At 40.4% G+C, this 16,874-nt stretch overlaps 1 protein-coding gene across 2 annotated transcripts in view; it reads right to left on the bottom strand.

Moving 5' to 3' along the window:
- Positions 1-16,874, bottom strand: part of WASHC2A (WASH complex subunit 2A) — a 56,925-nt gene that overhangs the window by 8,256 nt on the left and 31,795 nt on the right. For both annotated transcript variants that reach the window (XM_056130415.1, XM_056130416.1), the window contains exons 18-26: positions 16,654-16,755; positions 13,579-13,710; positions 11,888-12,057; positions 9,971-10,073; positions 6,835-6,990; positions 3,311-3,490; positions 1,419-1,547; positions 1,219-1,299; positions 134-244 (exon numbers count right to left, since the gene is read on the bottom strand). In XM_056130415.1, the coding sequence (XP_055986390.1) occupies positions 134-244; positions 1,219-1,299; positions 1,419-1,547; positions 3,311-3,490; positions 6,835-6,990; positions 9,971-10,073; positions 11,888-12,057; positions 13,579-13,710; positions 16,654-16,755 (1,164 nt within the window). The remainder of the gene's footprint in view (positions 1-133; positions 245-1,218; positions 1,300-1,418; positions 1,548-3,310; positions 3,491-6,834; positions 6,991-9,970; positions 10,074-11,887; positions 12,058-13,578; positions 13,711-16,653; positions 16,756-16,874) is intronic.

The following is a 16,874-nucleotide window of genomic DNA, read 5'->3' as shown; positions in this document are numbered from 1 at the left end:
AAGCAAAGATTCTGGATTCGTGGATACTATTTGCTCCTCAAATTAACAGAACTCCAAAATAACCTTGGATCTGAATGGTGGAGTTAATCTGTACTGAAACAAAAAAAAAATCCTTAAACAGATCAGTTCTAACCTGAGGTGTTTCCGGTTTCCACATGCTTTTTTCTTTGCCATCAGGATATTTCTGATTCTTTAAAGATGAAGCAGAGTGATCTTTTTTCACCACCTTCTTCTTCTCTGGTATCTTAAAGAACAATAGTAAACAAATATGACTTTCAAGTCATTTTGGATTTCTTTTGGGGTCATACTCAGTTATGCTAAGGGGTCACTCCTGACTCAACACTAAGGAAGCATTCCTGGTGGTACTTGAGGGACTATATGGGATGCTGGGAATTGAACCCAGGTCAGCTGCATGCAATGCAGGAATGTTACATGCTCTACTATTGCTCCAGCCCTTGTTCAGCCCCTGGATTTTAAGTCTTAAAAAGTCATTTCTCAAAGAAGAATCAAATGAAATCTAAAGTGTCATTTCAGAAATAGCTTCCTAGAGACTGCATATTTTTTATTTTATAATGAGATGGTACAAATAAAATCTACTAGAGCAGGAAGGAAAAAGTGATATACACAGGGTAATACTGAGATTTAAAGTTTTGTAAATGAAAAGTAGAATATTTAATCACTCACTGCATTGTATGTTCTGCCCTTTAAATAGCTTTAAAAGGCAAACAATTTATAATAAAGTAAGAAAGTCAGTATTTGTTGATGCTTTTACATTGAGGTCATAATATAGAAATAACTCAACAATCTCAACAGTGTTCGATTAGCTGCTCACTTACTAATAAGAATCACAGTCCTCTATGTGATTCTTATAATCATCTTATAATTCAGTTTTTCCACTGTGGACAATACTGCCCCCAGGAAGAGGGGGACGCAGGTGCTGGAACAATATTGCAGGACCGAGAAAAAGGCCTCTGGAGCAACTGGGGAGTGCTTCCTATTTGTTCACTTAAGGAAGATAATTTCCAAGGGAGCAACCGGTCATGGTTTTATTGGTTGTTTCTTCTTTTCTTTTTTTTTTTTTTGAAAAGAGGGTGGTAAGCAGGTAAGTTTGAGAACCAAGCCAAATAAGTTTGGGAACCTCTGGTATTTCTGAACATTAATTTTTCTTTCCCAGACATTTTGCCACACACCCCAGACTTGAGAACAAAAGGCTGGTACCAAAGACGGGGACTTGGCAGAGCTGAAAAGATCATCATCGTCATCATCCCCAAACAGGCTCCCGACACTTGGCGCCAACAACTGCAACAGACAAAACACTCAAGGTCAATATCAAAAACATCTCCAGAGTAAGATGAGCTGCTAAGAAAATATCTAATGCAATAATAAAAGTCACCACTGGAGAATCATTTCGGACTGACCTTGGTTTTCTTGGTGCTGGCAAAAAGGTCAACATCTGGGTCATTGTCCTTCTGGAGCTTGTGACTAAAAAGCAACTCTTCATCCTGAAAGACACCTGTGCTCTTAGGGCGGGTATCAGGATCAGGACTCTGAGGGAAAAAAAGGGAAATCCGTATGTGCTTAGACGTCTCAGATTTATCTCAAAGAGATCAGACTACAGCTACAAAGATGAAAACACCAACATGCTCTGGAGCATCTGCTTACAATGACTCAAGGCTGGACACAGTCTAAGTGCCACTCAGAAAGAGAAGGACACTTTCACACATCAGAATAGTATTGACTGACCCAAAATGAGAGAGAACATGCCTACAGCTACATAAAACATATACAAAACAATCTAACAGTTCTGTACTGAGAAATATTCTGGAAATCAAGTTATAAAATAAAACAAGTTCTATCTACTTGACAAAGGGAAGAAGAAACAGTAGAATTAACCCTAAGGGACTACCTAAAGCTGTCGTGCACGTATTGCTAACTTATTAGGACCCTTAGACCTGGCACTGGGAAGGCCAGCTAAATTTCTAGGACATCCATCGACTTGCTACCCCTGTTACTTTCAGACTCCAAATAATTTCATCTAATTTGAATTAAATACCACATCTGAAAGTACTTGCATCACTTGGTTTGAGATTATAAAGCTTCACACTTGTCATTTAATTAACATAAAAATGTCAAGCTCAATTTCTTCTACTATCAAAAGCCCAGATTAAAACCCACTTCAAAGCATGTCACATTAAAAGTGAACAAGTAATTATTATTACTAAATAATAGATGGTTACACTTCACAAATACAGGGAGAATTTTCATAATCCTGAAAAACATACTACAAAACCAACACAGCATGAAGCTTGACTACACTAAAAGACTGAAAGAAACGGATAGCAAATTATTCCTATCTACTGAGTATAGCTCTCATAAACGTGGTTGCACTAATAATGTTACTAAAAAGTCATGAAACTTCCTTTTCTGTAGAAATCAATATGGACAATGAAATAAATACAAAGAAATCAATATGCCCATAGTTTGGTTTACCAAAAAAACACTGGCAATCTTTGGCCTCAAACTAAACTTTCTCCTTAACATCTCTATTAAGATTTTATAAGTCCCAACTACTCAAAATGCATCATTTATTACATCCGTATTTGGGCAAACACACCGACAATCTAGGTTTAGATTACTCTCATTCCCCACAAAGAAAGTCTATTAGCAGTCTCCTCCCATTACCCATTACGATCTAGTCCCGCATTCTCTCACAGATACAAACAAATACTGATCTACTCTCTATGGATGTATGTATCCATGGATTTTTCTATTCAAGGTATTTCAAATACATGGAATTATATATTTTGACTTCTGTCACTGGTTTCTTTCACTGAGGCACGTTTTCAAAGTTCACTCAGTTCAAGTTTTCAAACTGTGTTAAAGCTTGTCTTACTAACACTTTTTCTTATAATATTCCATTATATGGACATGCACATTGTATTTACTTTTCATCAATTAACATTTGAGCTGTTTCCATTTTCTTGGATAAGTGAAAAATGTTGGTACATTACTTTAAAGTTTTCATGTGAACATGTTTTCATTTCTCTTGGATTTACCTCTAAGTAAAACTGCTAAGTCCTGTGGTATCTACCTATAACAATGATCCGAAGAAACACCAAATTGTTTTACCAAGTGGCTGCAGTATTTTATATTCACAACAGAAATGAATGAAGGTTCCAGTTTCTCTATATCCTTACCAAGTCTCGGCTGTTATTTAAAATCCTTATTTCTTTAGCAACTCAAAAACTGACCATGAAATGAAATCCTTTGACCCTTCTAAAGACGTGAACCTTTATTTCTTTCTGCTCACCTTTCCTGCTTCTTTCTTTAGAGGTTGGATGCTATTTAGATCATCTGTTTTATCTTCTTCCTCATCAAATAGACTAAGAACAGTTTTGGTTCTAGTTTTGGTTCCTTTTTCCAAAGGAGACGATGAAAATAAATCAGAATGCTTGGTTGCTTCCTGAGTAGGTATGTTAAAAAGACTTTCCTGAAAATGAAAATGAGGAAAAATATATAAAAAGTAAACTTATGGGAATAGAAATTTTATCACAGGGCTTCCCAAGCTCACATTTGCATATTTCAGGGCATGGCAGCTAATAAATCACTTCTACTTCCAAGGAATAAAGATCTAAAGCTTTTAAAAGTATCTCTTAAAGGACTATTATTTTTCTGTTGTCTAGTTTAATTTATGAATCTCCAGGTTTACTCACAGTGATGTCCTTTAAGGCGTCATTCCTGCAGGGCCTGGAGAACCATGTGGTACCAGACCTAGAACCTGGGTCTTCCAAATACAAATCATGCACACCACCCCACTGAGCTGTCTACGCTAACCTGAGGTGAGTTCTTTAAAAGATGTCCAAATGGTATCTTGTACAAATAATCCATAGTCAAAGATAATTTTCCTAATCAGTTTAAAGTCATGGGTTTCTCCTTCTTACTAAGATATGTTTTATATATTCACTCTAAACTACATTCTAAGTCACAGAGAAGACACACATGTCAGAATTACTGTGGTGGATCTTCTATTTCCTAATATTTAGTATATAAATACCCAAAAAAAACTCCAACTGACAAAAATTAGAACAAATTACAGAAGGCTTATGTTTTGAATCATCCAATTAGGATAATCTCTCAAGCGATTCTAAAGTAGAACACTTTTTTATTCAGCCATCACCATATTTCAAGTCAGAAGTCATCCTTCATAAAATCACTACTACTGTTAGGAGCTAGCAAGAAAGAAAAATTGGCTCCTCGTTAAACGTGCCATTGACTCTGAGATGTATCCTGATTTCAAAGTGGCTAAACTGAAAATACATGGTACTTCAAAGACAACTGTAATTTTAAAAGGCCTGCCTTGTGCCCAGTAATAGGCCAACTATGACAGCAGTGAGCAAAACAAACCTGGCCCCAATCTTCAAGTAGCGCATACTCAAGCAAGCTCAGCGGCACCAGCTTATACTCAGCAGTACAAGAAGTAGTTTGAATTCAAGTGTGGAATGAGCAATGACTGGGGTTACTAGAAACCACAGAACTACAGGAACACAGAAAAGGTCCAAAATGCAAATAAGAGACCGTCACACAATTTCTGGTACAAATGAAATGCACCACCGTATCACGGGTATCCAAGGAGCCTCGATAAGAAAAGTGCATGTGGTAGGGTCACAAAAGTCCTAAAAGAGTTTTTAATCTAAGTAGTTAAGGCACAGAATATAAGAAAGCTTAAAAAGAAAGAACTAATTTGTAGGTGGAAGGCAATCTTTGACTCCCGATTCAGTCAGTAGCACAACTCAGTAGTCCGTAGCAAGTTAGCAGATTTCCTTCAGGAGATGACAGACCACCTAAGAGGAAGCTGGGGTTTTAGCACACACATTTCACTTAGCTCAAATTTACAGCCAACATTAAGTAAATGTCACTGTCACTGCCACTGTCCTCCTGTTGCTCATCGATTTGCTTGAGCGGGCCCAGTAACATTGTGAGACAGCTTGTTGCTATGTTTGATATATCGAATACGTCACAGGTAACTTGCCAGGCTTTGCTGTGCGGGCGAGATTCTCTCAGTAGCTTGCCAAGAGTATCTCTCCTGGCTCTCAGAGAGGTGGGGAAGAATGGAGCCCGGGTCGGCCCGTCGGCCGCGTGCAAGGCAAACACCCTACCCGCTGTGCTATCGCTCTAGCCCTAAGTAAATGTAAAACAGAAAATACAAATCTCAAAAAATTGCCATTTGGGGGCTAGAGCAATAGCAGAGCTGGTAGGGTGTTTGCCTTGCAAGCGGCCGACCCGGGTTTGATTCCCAGCATCCCATATGATCCCCTGAGCACCGCCAGGGGTGACTCCTGATTGTAGAACCAGGAGTAACCCCTGTGCATCAGCAGGTGTGACCCAAAAAGCAAAAAAAAAAAAAAATTGCCATCTTAATTCAAGAACTGGTAGGAACTAGCAGGGAATTAAGGGTAGCAGAAAAGTATGGAAAGGAGGATAATTCTGAAAGAGCAGATATGCAGAAAGAAAACAAAAATGAAGAAGCAAACTTTGAAAAAACACACTGGAGAAAGGAAGGCAAATAGAGAAGGCAAAATCAGAAAGAGAAAAGGCTAAGCGGACACACAACGACAATGTTCAACAGCAAACACACATCACAGTGTGTGCACACATGCCTAGAGAACCTCAGCAAGAGCCCATGGAAGGTTTCCCTGACACTGGATTTGGAGATTTTCTTCTTCAACCTTTACAGTAAATGTTCAAATTTTCAAAAAAAAAAATAATATATCCCGGAGAGGCAAAAAAAGTATAGTCGAAATGAGATCTGCACACGTATGTTCATAGCAGGACTGTTTACAATATCCAGAATCTGGAAAAAACCCAACCGCCCAAGAACAGATGACTGGTTAAAGAAACTTTGGTACATCTACACAATGGAGTACTATGCAGCTGTTGAAAAGATGAAGTCATAATCTTTGCAAAGTGGATCAACATGAAAAGTACCATGCTAAGTGAAATGAGTCAAAAAGAGACAGACATAGAAAGAGATTGCACTCATCTGTGGAATATAAAGTAACAGAATGGGAGACCAGCAGCCAATAATAACAGAGGTAAGTACCAGGAAGTTTGCTCCACAGCTTGGAAGCTGGCCTCACATACTGGGGGGAAAGGCAGCTCAGATAGAAAAGGGAATACCAGGTAAAATGTGGCTGGAAGACCCGCTTGTGATGGAAGATACGTGCTAAAAGTAGACTATAAATCAAACACAATGGCCACTCAATTCCTCCATTGCAAACCACAACACCCAAAAGGAGAGAGAACAAAAGGGAATGCCCTGCCACAGAGGTGGTGTGGGGGGGGGGGGGAGGGGAGGAACAGGGTGGTGTGGGTGGGAGGGATACTGGGATCATCAGTGGTGGACAATGGGTACTGGTGGAGGGATGGGTACTCGAGCATTGTATGACTGAAACACAACGACAAAAATTTGAAAATCTGTAACTGTACCTCACAGTGATTCACCAATAAAAAAAATTTTTAAAAAAGTTCATTTAAAAAAATTAAAAAATAAAACACAGATGTTGGTGGCAGATAAATGTGAATGTTGTGGAGGTGTGTATTTCATAAGAACATGCAAGAGACAAAAAGCAGCAGAACGCAAAAAAGCTGGAGCAATAACACAGTATGTAGGGCATTTGCCTTGCACATGGCTGACCCGTGTTCAATCCCTGGCACCACATATGGTCCCCAGAGCCATGGCAGGAGTGATCCTTGAGCACAGAACCAGAAGAAAGGCCTGAGCACTCCTAGGTGTGGCACAAACCCCAAAAAGCACACAGAGGATAAAAAGCTCACCTTGTCTGACTCTTCAGCCATAGGAGTTTGCCCCAATTCTGGTGAGTCTTTAGTACTCGTATCTTTCTTGGCCACAGGTTGCTCTCCCACCAGTGCCTCCTTCTCCTCTTCGTCACTGAACAGCAAAGGCGGTCCCTCGGGGACAGTCTCTTTTTTCTACCATGAGAGTGAATGACATCCTCAAATTAAAATAAAAACAAAAAGTGTGCCTGACTCACGACACATAGAATGATGCACAGAACAAGTCAAAACCACAGTCCCCTCTAGGGAGTGGCAGCACAGGTTAAGGATGTGGCATCAGTAGAAAAAAAGCACTGACCGCGACTTCCTCAGGCTTGCCAGCTTAGCACTGGAGTTTTGGCCACTATGTCTCTAAGCATCTATGTTTCCTTGCGTCTGTTAACTTCACAGACACTGCCTTTGAGTGATCCTTCCCTCTGCCACCCACACTGGTGTCTCATTGGTGTCTCTCCTTTTAAGAGTTCAGTTACAGAATATCACCCCATGTGTGTGGCTAAAATATGACACCCACATCACATCATCTCCTACCCCAAACCTACAGTCTGTATTAAGAAAATGCTGACTGCGGCCATCAACTGCTGCCTCATTGTAACCCTTGATCCATATACTAGGGCCCACCTGAAGGGGCAATTGGGGGTGCCCAAAGAATCACTCCCGGTGGGGCTTGGGGAACCAAATGGAATATCAGGGTTGAACCTGGGTTGGCTGTGTGTAAGGTAAATACCCTATCAGCCATATTATTGCTTGGCCCCTCACTATTCCTTAAACTTAGTGCAAGCTTTCATACTTCCACATCCTACTCCTGTCTATATAAAAGCAAATCCTTATTTTCAAGCCAGGCTTAGTTAGTAGTTACGAATAAAGATATATTTGTTCTTGGGGCTGGAGTGATAGTACAGTGGCTAGAGCGCTTGCCTTGCATGTGGTCAACCTGGGTTCAATTCCTAGTACCTCATATAATGCCCTGAGCTCTACCAGAAGTGATCACTGAGAGCCAGGTAGGTCCTGAGAACAACAGAGTGTGGCCCAAACCATCCTCCATCCTGGCATATATATATATATATATATATACACACACAGATAGATAGATGTATCTATATAGAGATATTGTGTGTATTTCTGCTCTCTTTAATAAATTGCTTCACTGATATGAATCTAACTTCTATCTCTATCCAGTACTTCCTTTATTTCTTTCAGCTATACACTAAAATCCATCATACAGCTGTCAACTTGAAAAGATCACATAATTTCCACAGCTAGTGATGGTGCTTATATGCACTGTTTCAAAAGAAGGCAAAACTGAAAGGATTCAAATAAAAAAAAAATATGGAATGTGCTGAATTCACTGAAAACTGCCTATAATTTCAAATTCAAGTTCATCAGGGTATAGAATGCATGAACTAATAATGCACCAAATTCTCCCTTCATATAACATATACCATCTTCTCCTTTAACCTAGAAAAAGTCACTGAAACTAGTGATTTTAAAACTTCTTAAAGATAAGCAATTTTCACAATGAAATTAAATTCTTGACAGGTTACAATATTTTACTTTAAAATGCAAGAAGGTTGAGTGGGTGGGGTGGGTGGCAATAGTGTAAAGGGCTAGAAGTCTGGGGCTCAATAACCTCCCAAGTATCAAGCTGGGAGGAGCCCCCAAACACGGCCAGGTATGGTATGGGTCGAAAAAGAAAATTTTAAAAAATGGTCTAGGCTAACATCCAAGGACAGTAGAAACAAGGACCAGGACGATTGGTCGATGATTGGAAGCCTGTCTCAAGGGTTGGGGGAGAGGGCAGTTGGGATAGAGTAGGGACCATTATGACAATGATAGTCACAAAGAATTGCTCTGAATGGGAGATGTGTGCTGAAAGGGGCGGGGGGGGGGAGGGAGCATGGGTGGGACGGGGGGGGGAGGAGGAGAAGGAGGAGAAGAGTGCCTGTCATACAGGTAGGCTAAGCAAAGAAGGAGGGGGTGGCAGGAGGGATTCAGGGAATACTGGTATTAGTGGTGGGAAATGTACACTGGTGAAGAGATGGGTGTTGGAACATTGTATGACTAAAACCCAATCACGAGAGGTTTTTAATTATATCTCATAGTGATTCATTAAAATATAAATTTTTGAAAAATGGGTGTGGGTTCTCTACACAAAAAATACTCGTACTGTTGTCTAGCAGCAATTATCTTTCACAACTGTAGAATTCAACTGTGAGGGTTGTTCAGCAATGTTAGATTACCTATCTTTTGGCCCTTGTTTTACCTAACAATCACAAATCACAAATCACCAATCATCCTGTTAATCGTTGATTGCCTCGAGCAGGCCCCAGTAACGTCTCCTTCATCCTAGCCCTGAGATTATATTCAAGGCTCTTTAGGAGAATGAGACCCATCATTGTTATTGGTATTTGGCATATTGGGTACGCCACAGGGAGTTTGCCAGACTCTGCTGTGTGGGCAGGCTATATTCAGTAACCTGCCAGTTTGTCCAAAGTAGGAATGAAATAATAAGATGTCATAATAAGATGTTGCGTGGCCACGAATGTGGCCCTTGTTTTACCTAACTATCATAATAACTATAGATGGAAAGAATTCTTCAATTCCCTAAACCTTCAAAATTCATTGGATTATGGTATATTACTCTAAAGTTGAAGTTTCTATTTATACCTAAAAAAAAAAAAAATACACAAAAAACCTTGGCTGGAGCAGCAGTTCAACAAGTAGGGCACTTGCCTTGCCTTGGATGCAACTGACCCAAGTTCAAGTCTAATCCTCGGCACACCATATGGTCACGCAAGGAGTGATCCATGAGCATTCAGCCTGGAATAAGCCCTGAACACTGCCAGATATGGCCCCCAAACAAACAAAAATCACAACTTAACTTTACCCAACTCTTTTAATAATGAAGACGTTCTTCAAAGAGATGCAAGTGGAACCGAAGAGAGAATGCAGTGGTCAGTTCATTTGCACTGTCTGACCTGCCCGACCCTGGTTCCATCCCCACCACTTCATATGGTCCGCCAAGCACTGCTAGGAGTGATCCCAGAGTGCAGAGCCAGGAACATGTCCTAAGCACTGCTGGGTGTAGCCCCCAAACCAAATTAATTTTTTTAAGTACCATTGCTGCAGGAGGAACTGGTGCGGGAGGAGAGCCAAACAGAGAGCTTCCACTGTCAGCGTCATCTTCAAAGAGGAGAGATGCTCTCTGGGACTTCTTTTGGCTACACAAATAAACAAGAAAAGGCAAAAGGGATTTTTAAAAATATGAGATTCTTTCTAGGTCACACCTAACACCAAAACGCCAAATCTATGAACCTTACACAGCTGAAAGCACACAAGAAAAAGCTCTGAAGTGGACACAATTTCTATTTAGCCACTCATGAGTCTCTGAGCCTCAGCTTATGCAGAAGAATCCAGAGCCCTCCTCATCTTGTCCCTTCTAAATACCTTTGACTTTGTGGAGGTGTCTCCACTGTGACCTTGACCAAGGAGCATAACACTTGAGCACTCTCAAAGGCAGTATTCCCTGTCACCACTTTCTGTGGCAAAGGAAGAACCAGGAAGCAAGGGTGCTTTTTCTGGAGGTTGCTTTCAGGCAATCACAGGGCCAGAATCTACTGTGGCACCTCCTTCAACACTTAACTCCACCTTTTTATGGGCCTCTTTGATCTTCTGTTCTTATTTTCAGACCCTAAAACTATCCGATTCTATCCCCTACACATATAGTCTCTCAGAAGCGGCAGAAAGTCGAGCTCCTTGTCATTGCTCACTCTTGGTACTCACCCTGTTGGTGGGGAAGCACAGTCAAAATCTCACTAAACGTAACTCTCCTCACTACATTCCACCAGCTTCCCCATCTACTACTGTTGGTCAATAAAAATCTGCCAGAGCAAACACCAGTCAGACCCTTTCATGGAATAGAAATGTGCAAGTGCAGAAACCCAGCCCAGTGTAGCACTGGAAACAGGGAGTCAAAAATAGATAGGATGTTGGGCTTACTCCTGGCTCTGTGTACGGGGATCACTCTGGGGAAGGGGTAGGAGGGAGAGGGGAGGGACAATATGGGGTGCTGGGAATTGAACCCAAGTCAGGTGTATACAAGGCAAATGCCCTATGTGCTGTACTATCGCTCTGGCCCTTTTCTTATTTTTTGGTACACATTTCACATTTGGATTTTATTTAATTCTATCAACAATCCTATAAGATAAGTATCATATGATTTTTTATTAAACAGGTGAAGAAACCTAGACACACAGATTAGGTAATTTGCACAAGGTTATTCAAAAACAAACAGGCAAGGTTACAAACCCAGTATCAGGTGCCGGAGGCAGATACATCTAGCACCCATTTTCTTAACCAGAAGCCAAAGATAGAGTCACAAGTAAAATAACAGGGGCTAAAGGTAGAAAAGGCAACATTTGATGTGATGACTATACTCAGAAATAGAAATTTTGGGGAACAGAATGATAGTACAGTGGGTAAGGCACTTGTCTCGCAAGCAGACCACCGGGGTTCAATCCCTGGCACCCCATATGGTCCCCTGACCACCACCAGGAGTAATTCCTGAGTACAGAGCCAGGAGTAATCCCTGAGCATCACATCAATGTATAGAACTTATAGTCATTCAATTGTGTCTTTATGATACCACCATTCAGATGAATTTCTAAGACTCTCAAGAGAAAAAAATATATACTAACAGGGAAATTATTCTAAATTCGGTTAATTTGGCAACATGCTATACCATGCTCCCTTCACATATCTGGCTGGCTTTTATCCAAGTATTAATGTTCAGAATCATCCAGAACAGCTGAGGGTCACCAGCAACTGGTATGATAAAGAACAACTCTGCAGAGTTCTAGCCTCTAACAGTCTTATCTTCTGAATTATTACTAGGCAACAAACAGAAAGCAAGCCACCTCCAAGAACTGACAGTTTAACATCAAACACCTTACTTTGTTACCAAAAACACTGAACATTATTTTTTAATTTTCTTTAATTTAAGAAAAAGTTATTTTTTTTACAAGGACTGTCTCACCTGTCCTTAGCAATAGCAAACAGATCATCTTCATCATTATCATCAAAGAGGCTGATTTTTTTCACTGTTTTTGCTTCCTGGACCTTGGTGACCCCAGGGTCTCTAAGTTCTCCTTTTGATCTATTGTCGGGTGCTGACTTGGTCTGTGAATCAGTAATACTCCATTGGTCCTAAAAATAGAATATGCAAATTAAAATCCAATGGCAATTAAGAAGAAATCGGAGACTAAAATAAAACTTATGTTTGCTAGACAAGTCGTATTTACATTTATTATATTAAACTACATGGCTCATTCCTGAATTAAGTTTCTACCCAAAGGCTTTGCTTAGAACTAGAATCTAGACGTCCAGGTTCTTTGAACTGATAGAACTTTTCATGCTTCATACCCCACACTGTCTGGTCTGGCAATGCTTCTCCTCTCTGAGATTCAATATATGTTAGAACAAGGAAACTTGTCTTCTTTTGATGTTTAGAAATAATGACTGGGGGATGAGAGTGTTGTTAAAAAATTATTATTAAAATACCAATGGGTTGGAGGTCAAGCTTTGCACGCAAGAGGCCCAGGTTCAGCACTGCATAATTCCCCCAGCAATGCCAGGAGTAGGCCATGAGTACTGCTGGGTATGGAGATCAACCCCCACTCCCCAAATAAAAAACCAAGTAATTTTAAATTTTTTGAATAAAACTTAAAGCTTCTAGTACAGGGAGTGTGGCATAGTGGTAGAGTGCCTGCCTTCCCTAGAACCACATACCAAAAAAATTTTAAATAAATTAATATAAAACTTTAAGAACTCCCAATACGGAAGAAAAATAGTATTCTATAGTTTTAAAATCTCAAAATATGCTTTGATAAAAAGTATATAAAGCTCATGCACTGTGCATATAAGTAAGATTCAAGTATGAATCTACCCTTCTTTAAAACACATTGAAGAGAACTCCATCTGGGTTTGCTCACCTTTTCACATCAAGGAGTTCTTGCTTATTTGCTTATGTGTGATCCGCTGGTCTCTAATATTCAGAGCCCTTTATAGCAAAGTGGGATCCACAAGCGAATGGCTTGTTATGTAAGTCCCCCTCAAGACTTCCTGAATCAGAGTCTATACTTGCTGACAGGGCACCCTCATGACTACCTCACACATTACTCTAGGAAAGTTTCTCCAGGAAAACAGCACTCCACAATGATGACAGACCGGAATCCCAGGGGGAAAAAAAGTTATAGAAAATTACAGGAGTAAGACATATCTGAAACTGATTAATTCAGAATTACCAGCAGTATTCTTTAAAATTTCCCAAGTGAGTCAATAAATAACCAAGATAGAGAACTATGACTCTAAAACCTTGGATTTAACTTTATGCTTTGTGTATTGTTACCCCACCTTTATTTTTATTTTCCATAATATTATGGCAGGAAAAAGTCTGCTAATGGTTGAATTACTACAGGAAGAACAATCACTTAAAGAGATGTTACAAATTTTAAAATGCTTTCAAATGTTATATAGTGTGTGGCAAATGCAATGTAGTATACAGCATATACTATGTTATATATCTTTGTTCAAGGAAGTCACTACTGTCCTTAGTGACTAAACTTTAACAGATACGAAGTAGACAGAAAGAAAATATTTAGGATATCCATGACTCTTAAAACCCATTAGACAATCTTTTACTCTTGTCTAGAAGAATTTTCTACCCACCTCCTCGTCACTACTGAACAGTAAGGCAGATGTTTTCTTTTGGAGGACTTCGGAGGGTTTTGCTTTCTCTTTGCTCTGAGCAGGGAGAGATGATGTGGACTTCTTAGCAGCTGTTGCACTAAAGAGATTATCCTAAAAAAAATAACAGAAAAGCATGATATTTTGCACATATGAAACAAAACTTGCAAGACATTCTCCCAAGTCAAACTGTTAACAGAGTTAGTCTTTAATAAAGTACAGACTATGTTTACTGTCTGTGGGGAAAGAAAAAAGAAAAACACAAAAAGCTAGAAAATTCCACTTCCTTCTTATGCATAACCCACAACAACAGTCCAGAATTTCTAACTGTATTTTTCATCCACATACCGGAAACTAGGGAAGGCAGTAATGTGACTACAAGGTGCAGAAGCAGTGCAAGATGTGGCCCCTGCCAGTGTGCCTATTAAATACAGATGTGATGGGTAGGAATGCTATGCTCATCAGGGAGGGCCTAGAGCCTGCAACTGCTACAGAAGTAATACAGCAACCTGCTGCACCAGTAACTTGCACCCACTCCCTGTGAATTAGATATAAGAGCAGTGGATAAAAGGAAACAAGTTCTCCTCACTCACTTACAACCTGAGAGACACACGTGTGACAGAGGCAGGAGCCACTGTATTTCCAGTTCCCTTTAAAGAGCAATACAAATTGAGGAAATTAACTACTGCTAATAGCCCATTAAGAATGGATTTTTATAGGTTCAATGCATTTATAAATTTCTGGCTACCCTATAAAAGTGTCTACTAATATATTTTTACAAATAGGAGTAAACATCAGATACCTGGAGTGCAAAGTTCACCCCAAAAAGAACACTCTTAATGATACACTACAGCAGGTAACAGCCCTGAAAGGTAAAAATTTGATTAAAGAGAGACTTTAAGGAAAATGTGGGAAGGTAGAAAAGGTCATAAGAACAACAAATAGGTGTCAGTAGAAATACTGGTAACAAGAGCTAACATTCATGATGCACTATTTGCCATGCACTGTGCAAAGGGCAAAGGTCTACATAATGGCTCTTTTAGCTGTCACAACAAGCCTATAAAACTATTACTCCACATGAGATTTACGAAGGTTAAGATATTTGCCCCAGAGCATGGTTTGCAAGCAGTGGAGCAGGAATATGAACACAAGGATCTCATGCAAATGCTAATTCACATTACTGCTTAAGTTTAAGGCTTAGTTGGTCTTCCCTCTTACTGCTCTCTCTCATTTTGCTCTCTCTACCCACAGTGGAAAGCAAGAAAAACTTGTGCATTTGTATTTTTCCTCATCATTCTTATTTCCTGGAAAAAGTTCTTGTAGACCACTGGATATAACACAGATCTATAAACTCTACAAAATCTTCCACCAAGAAACCATTGACGCAGTCACCCCTATGAACCAACTCCAGTACCATGTAAGCTCTTCTACCAGCAGCCTTGCTCCAGAGACCCATAAATAAAACTTATAACAGATAAAAGCCGCAGTTTATCCTGTGGAAGGCTGAACAACCCAGGCCACAATGGAGTCAGGGCAGGTTAGTCCACGGTCCACCCAAACAGAGCCCCTGACAGTCACTTGCTTCTACAATACAAAGTCACCACCATGCCCCCCATCTCAGGATGGACCTTATGAAGATATTAACCTGCTGAAAATTTAGGTATGCAGGTTTTGTAACTGATATCTCCAGGATTCCTTGGAGTCAGGATGGGCTACCTTCCCCCACTTCCCTATATTCCCTATACTCCTGGAAGCCTCGGCAGTCACCCCCACATGAACCAACTCCAGCACTATCATGTAACTTCTTCTACCAGTCTTGCTTCAGAAATCTATTAATAAATCTCAAAAGAGATCAAAAGCCACAGTTAATCTCAGACCCGTGCAAGACTGAACAACTTTGGGCACATTTCTAGGTTTTCTCAGGGTTGGGATGGGTTACCTCCCCCACCTCCCTGTACTTCCAGAAGTCCTGGCAGTCAAATCCACACTCCAAAGCTGAAACCCAGTTAAGAAAATAGTTACTCGAGCTGTACCTTCCCAATAAAAATACTTAATGCCCTGAACAAACACAATGACCTCTTACTACCGGTATTACACAGCATAATGCACAAAAGGAGAGAGAGTGAGTGAGAAGGAATAAAGGTGTCTACCATAGAGGCTGGTGGCGGGGCATAGTGGGTGGTGGGAGGAAACCGGTGACACTGGTGATAGAAAATATACACTTGTGAAGAGATGGGTTTTGGAGCATTGTATGAATGAAACCCAATCATGAATAGCTTTGTAACGGTCTATATCACAGTAACTCAGTGAAAAAACAAAACAAAAACCATCAACAGCAGAAGGAAGCCTTTCAGTATATAACTCACCCAAAGAGCTAGGACAATAATTCCATGCCTTGCCTAATGTAGCACTCTCCTCCCATTGCTCATCGATTTTCTCGAGCAGACACCAGTAACGTCTCCATTGTGAGACTTGTTGTTACTATTTTTGGCATACTGAATACACCACGGGTAGCTTGCCAGGCTCTGCCATCCGGGTGGGATACTCTCAGTAGCTTGCTGGGCTCTTTGAGAGGGACAGAGGAATCGAACCCAGGTCGGCCACATGCAAGGCAAAGGTGTGGTCCCACTGTGCTATTGCTCCAGCCCCTGCCTAAATGTAAAGCTAAAGCCAAGAATACAAAACAAAAAAAAAAAGTACACTGAAAGGAAGAGTGAAATATCTATGCCACGTTGAGACAGTTTTACCCCTGCCCAATTTCCCTGTCCTATTTTACAGGAGCCGCTGGTGCTGGCTCTCAGATAGAACAGCAGGTAAAGGACTTGCCTTACACGTGGCTGACCCAGGTTCAATTCTTGGCATCCTATATGGTTCCCCCAAGTCCACCAGGAGTGATCCCGGAGTGCAGTGCTAGAAGTACTGAGCACTGCAAAGTGTGACCCCCAAAACAAAAAAAAAATAGAGAGAAAGAGAGAGAGAGAGAGAACCTCTGACTATAAAATACATCAGCAAGAATTCTCTACTAATCATAGAGATGAGTCTCGTGACAATGCTTACCTCTTCATCTTCATCATCAAAAAGCGAAACGGATGTGGGAAGCTTGCTGGGCAATACAGGAGCATCTTTTGGCTTACTCACATTTTGAGAGGAAAACAAATCCTGTTGGATTGAGATCAGAGATCCTGGTTAACATACTATATTGGTTTCTAAAGTATCAGTTCCATCTAGAACACTTGTAACTATGGCATGATGGTTGTCATGCACATTTAATAGAGAAG

This window comes from Sorex fumeus, unplaced genomic scaffold (assembly GCF_029834395.1).
Source record: "Sorex fumeus unplaced genomic scaffold, SorFum_2.1 ptg000078l, whole genome shotgun sequence".
In the NCBI taxonomy this organism is placed as follows: Eukaryota; Metazoa; Chordata; class Mammalia; order Eulipotyphla; family Soricidae; genus Sorex; species Sorex fumeus.
The sequence above is the reverse complement of the archived record's forward strand: the minus strand, read 5'-3'. Positions and strand labels throughout refer to the sequence as shown.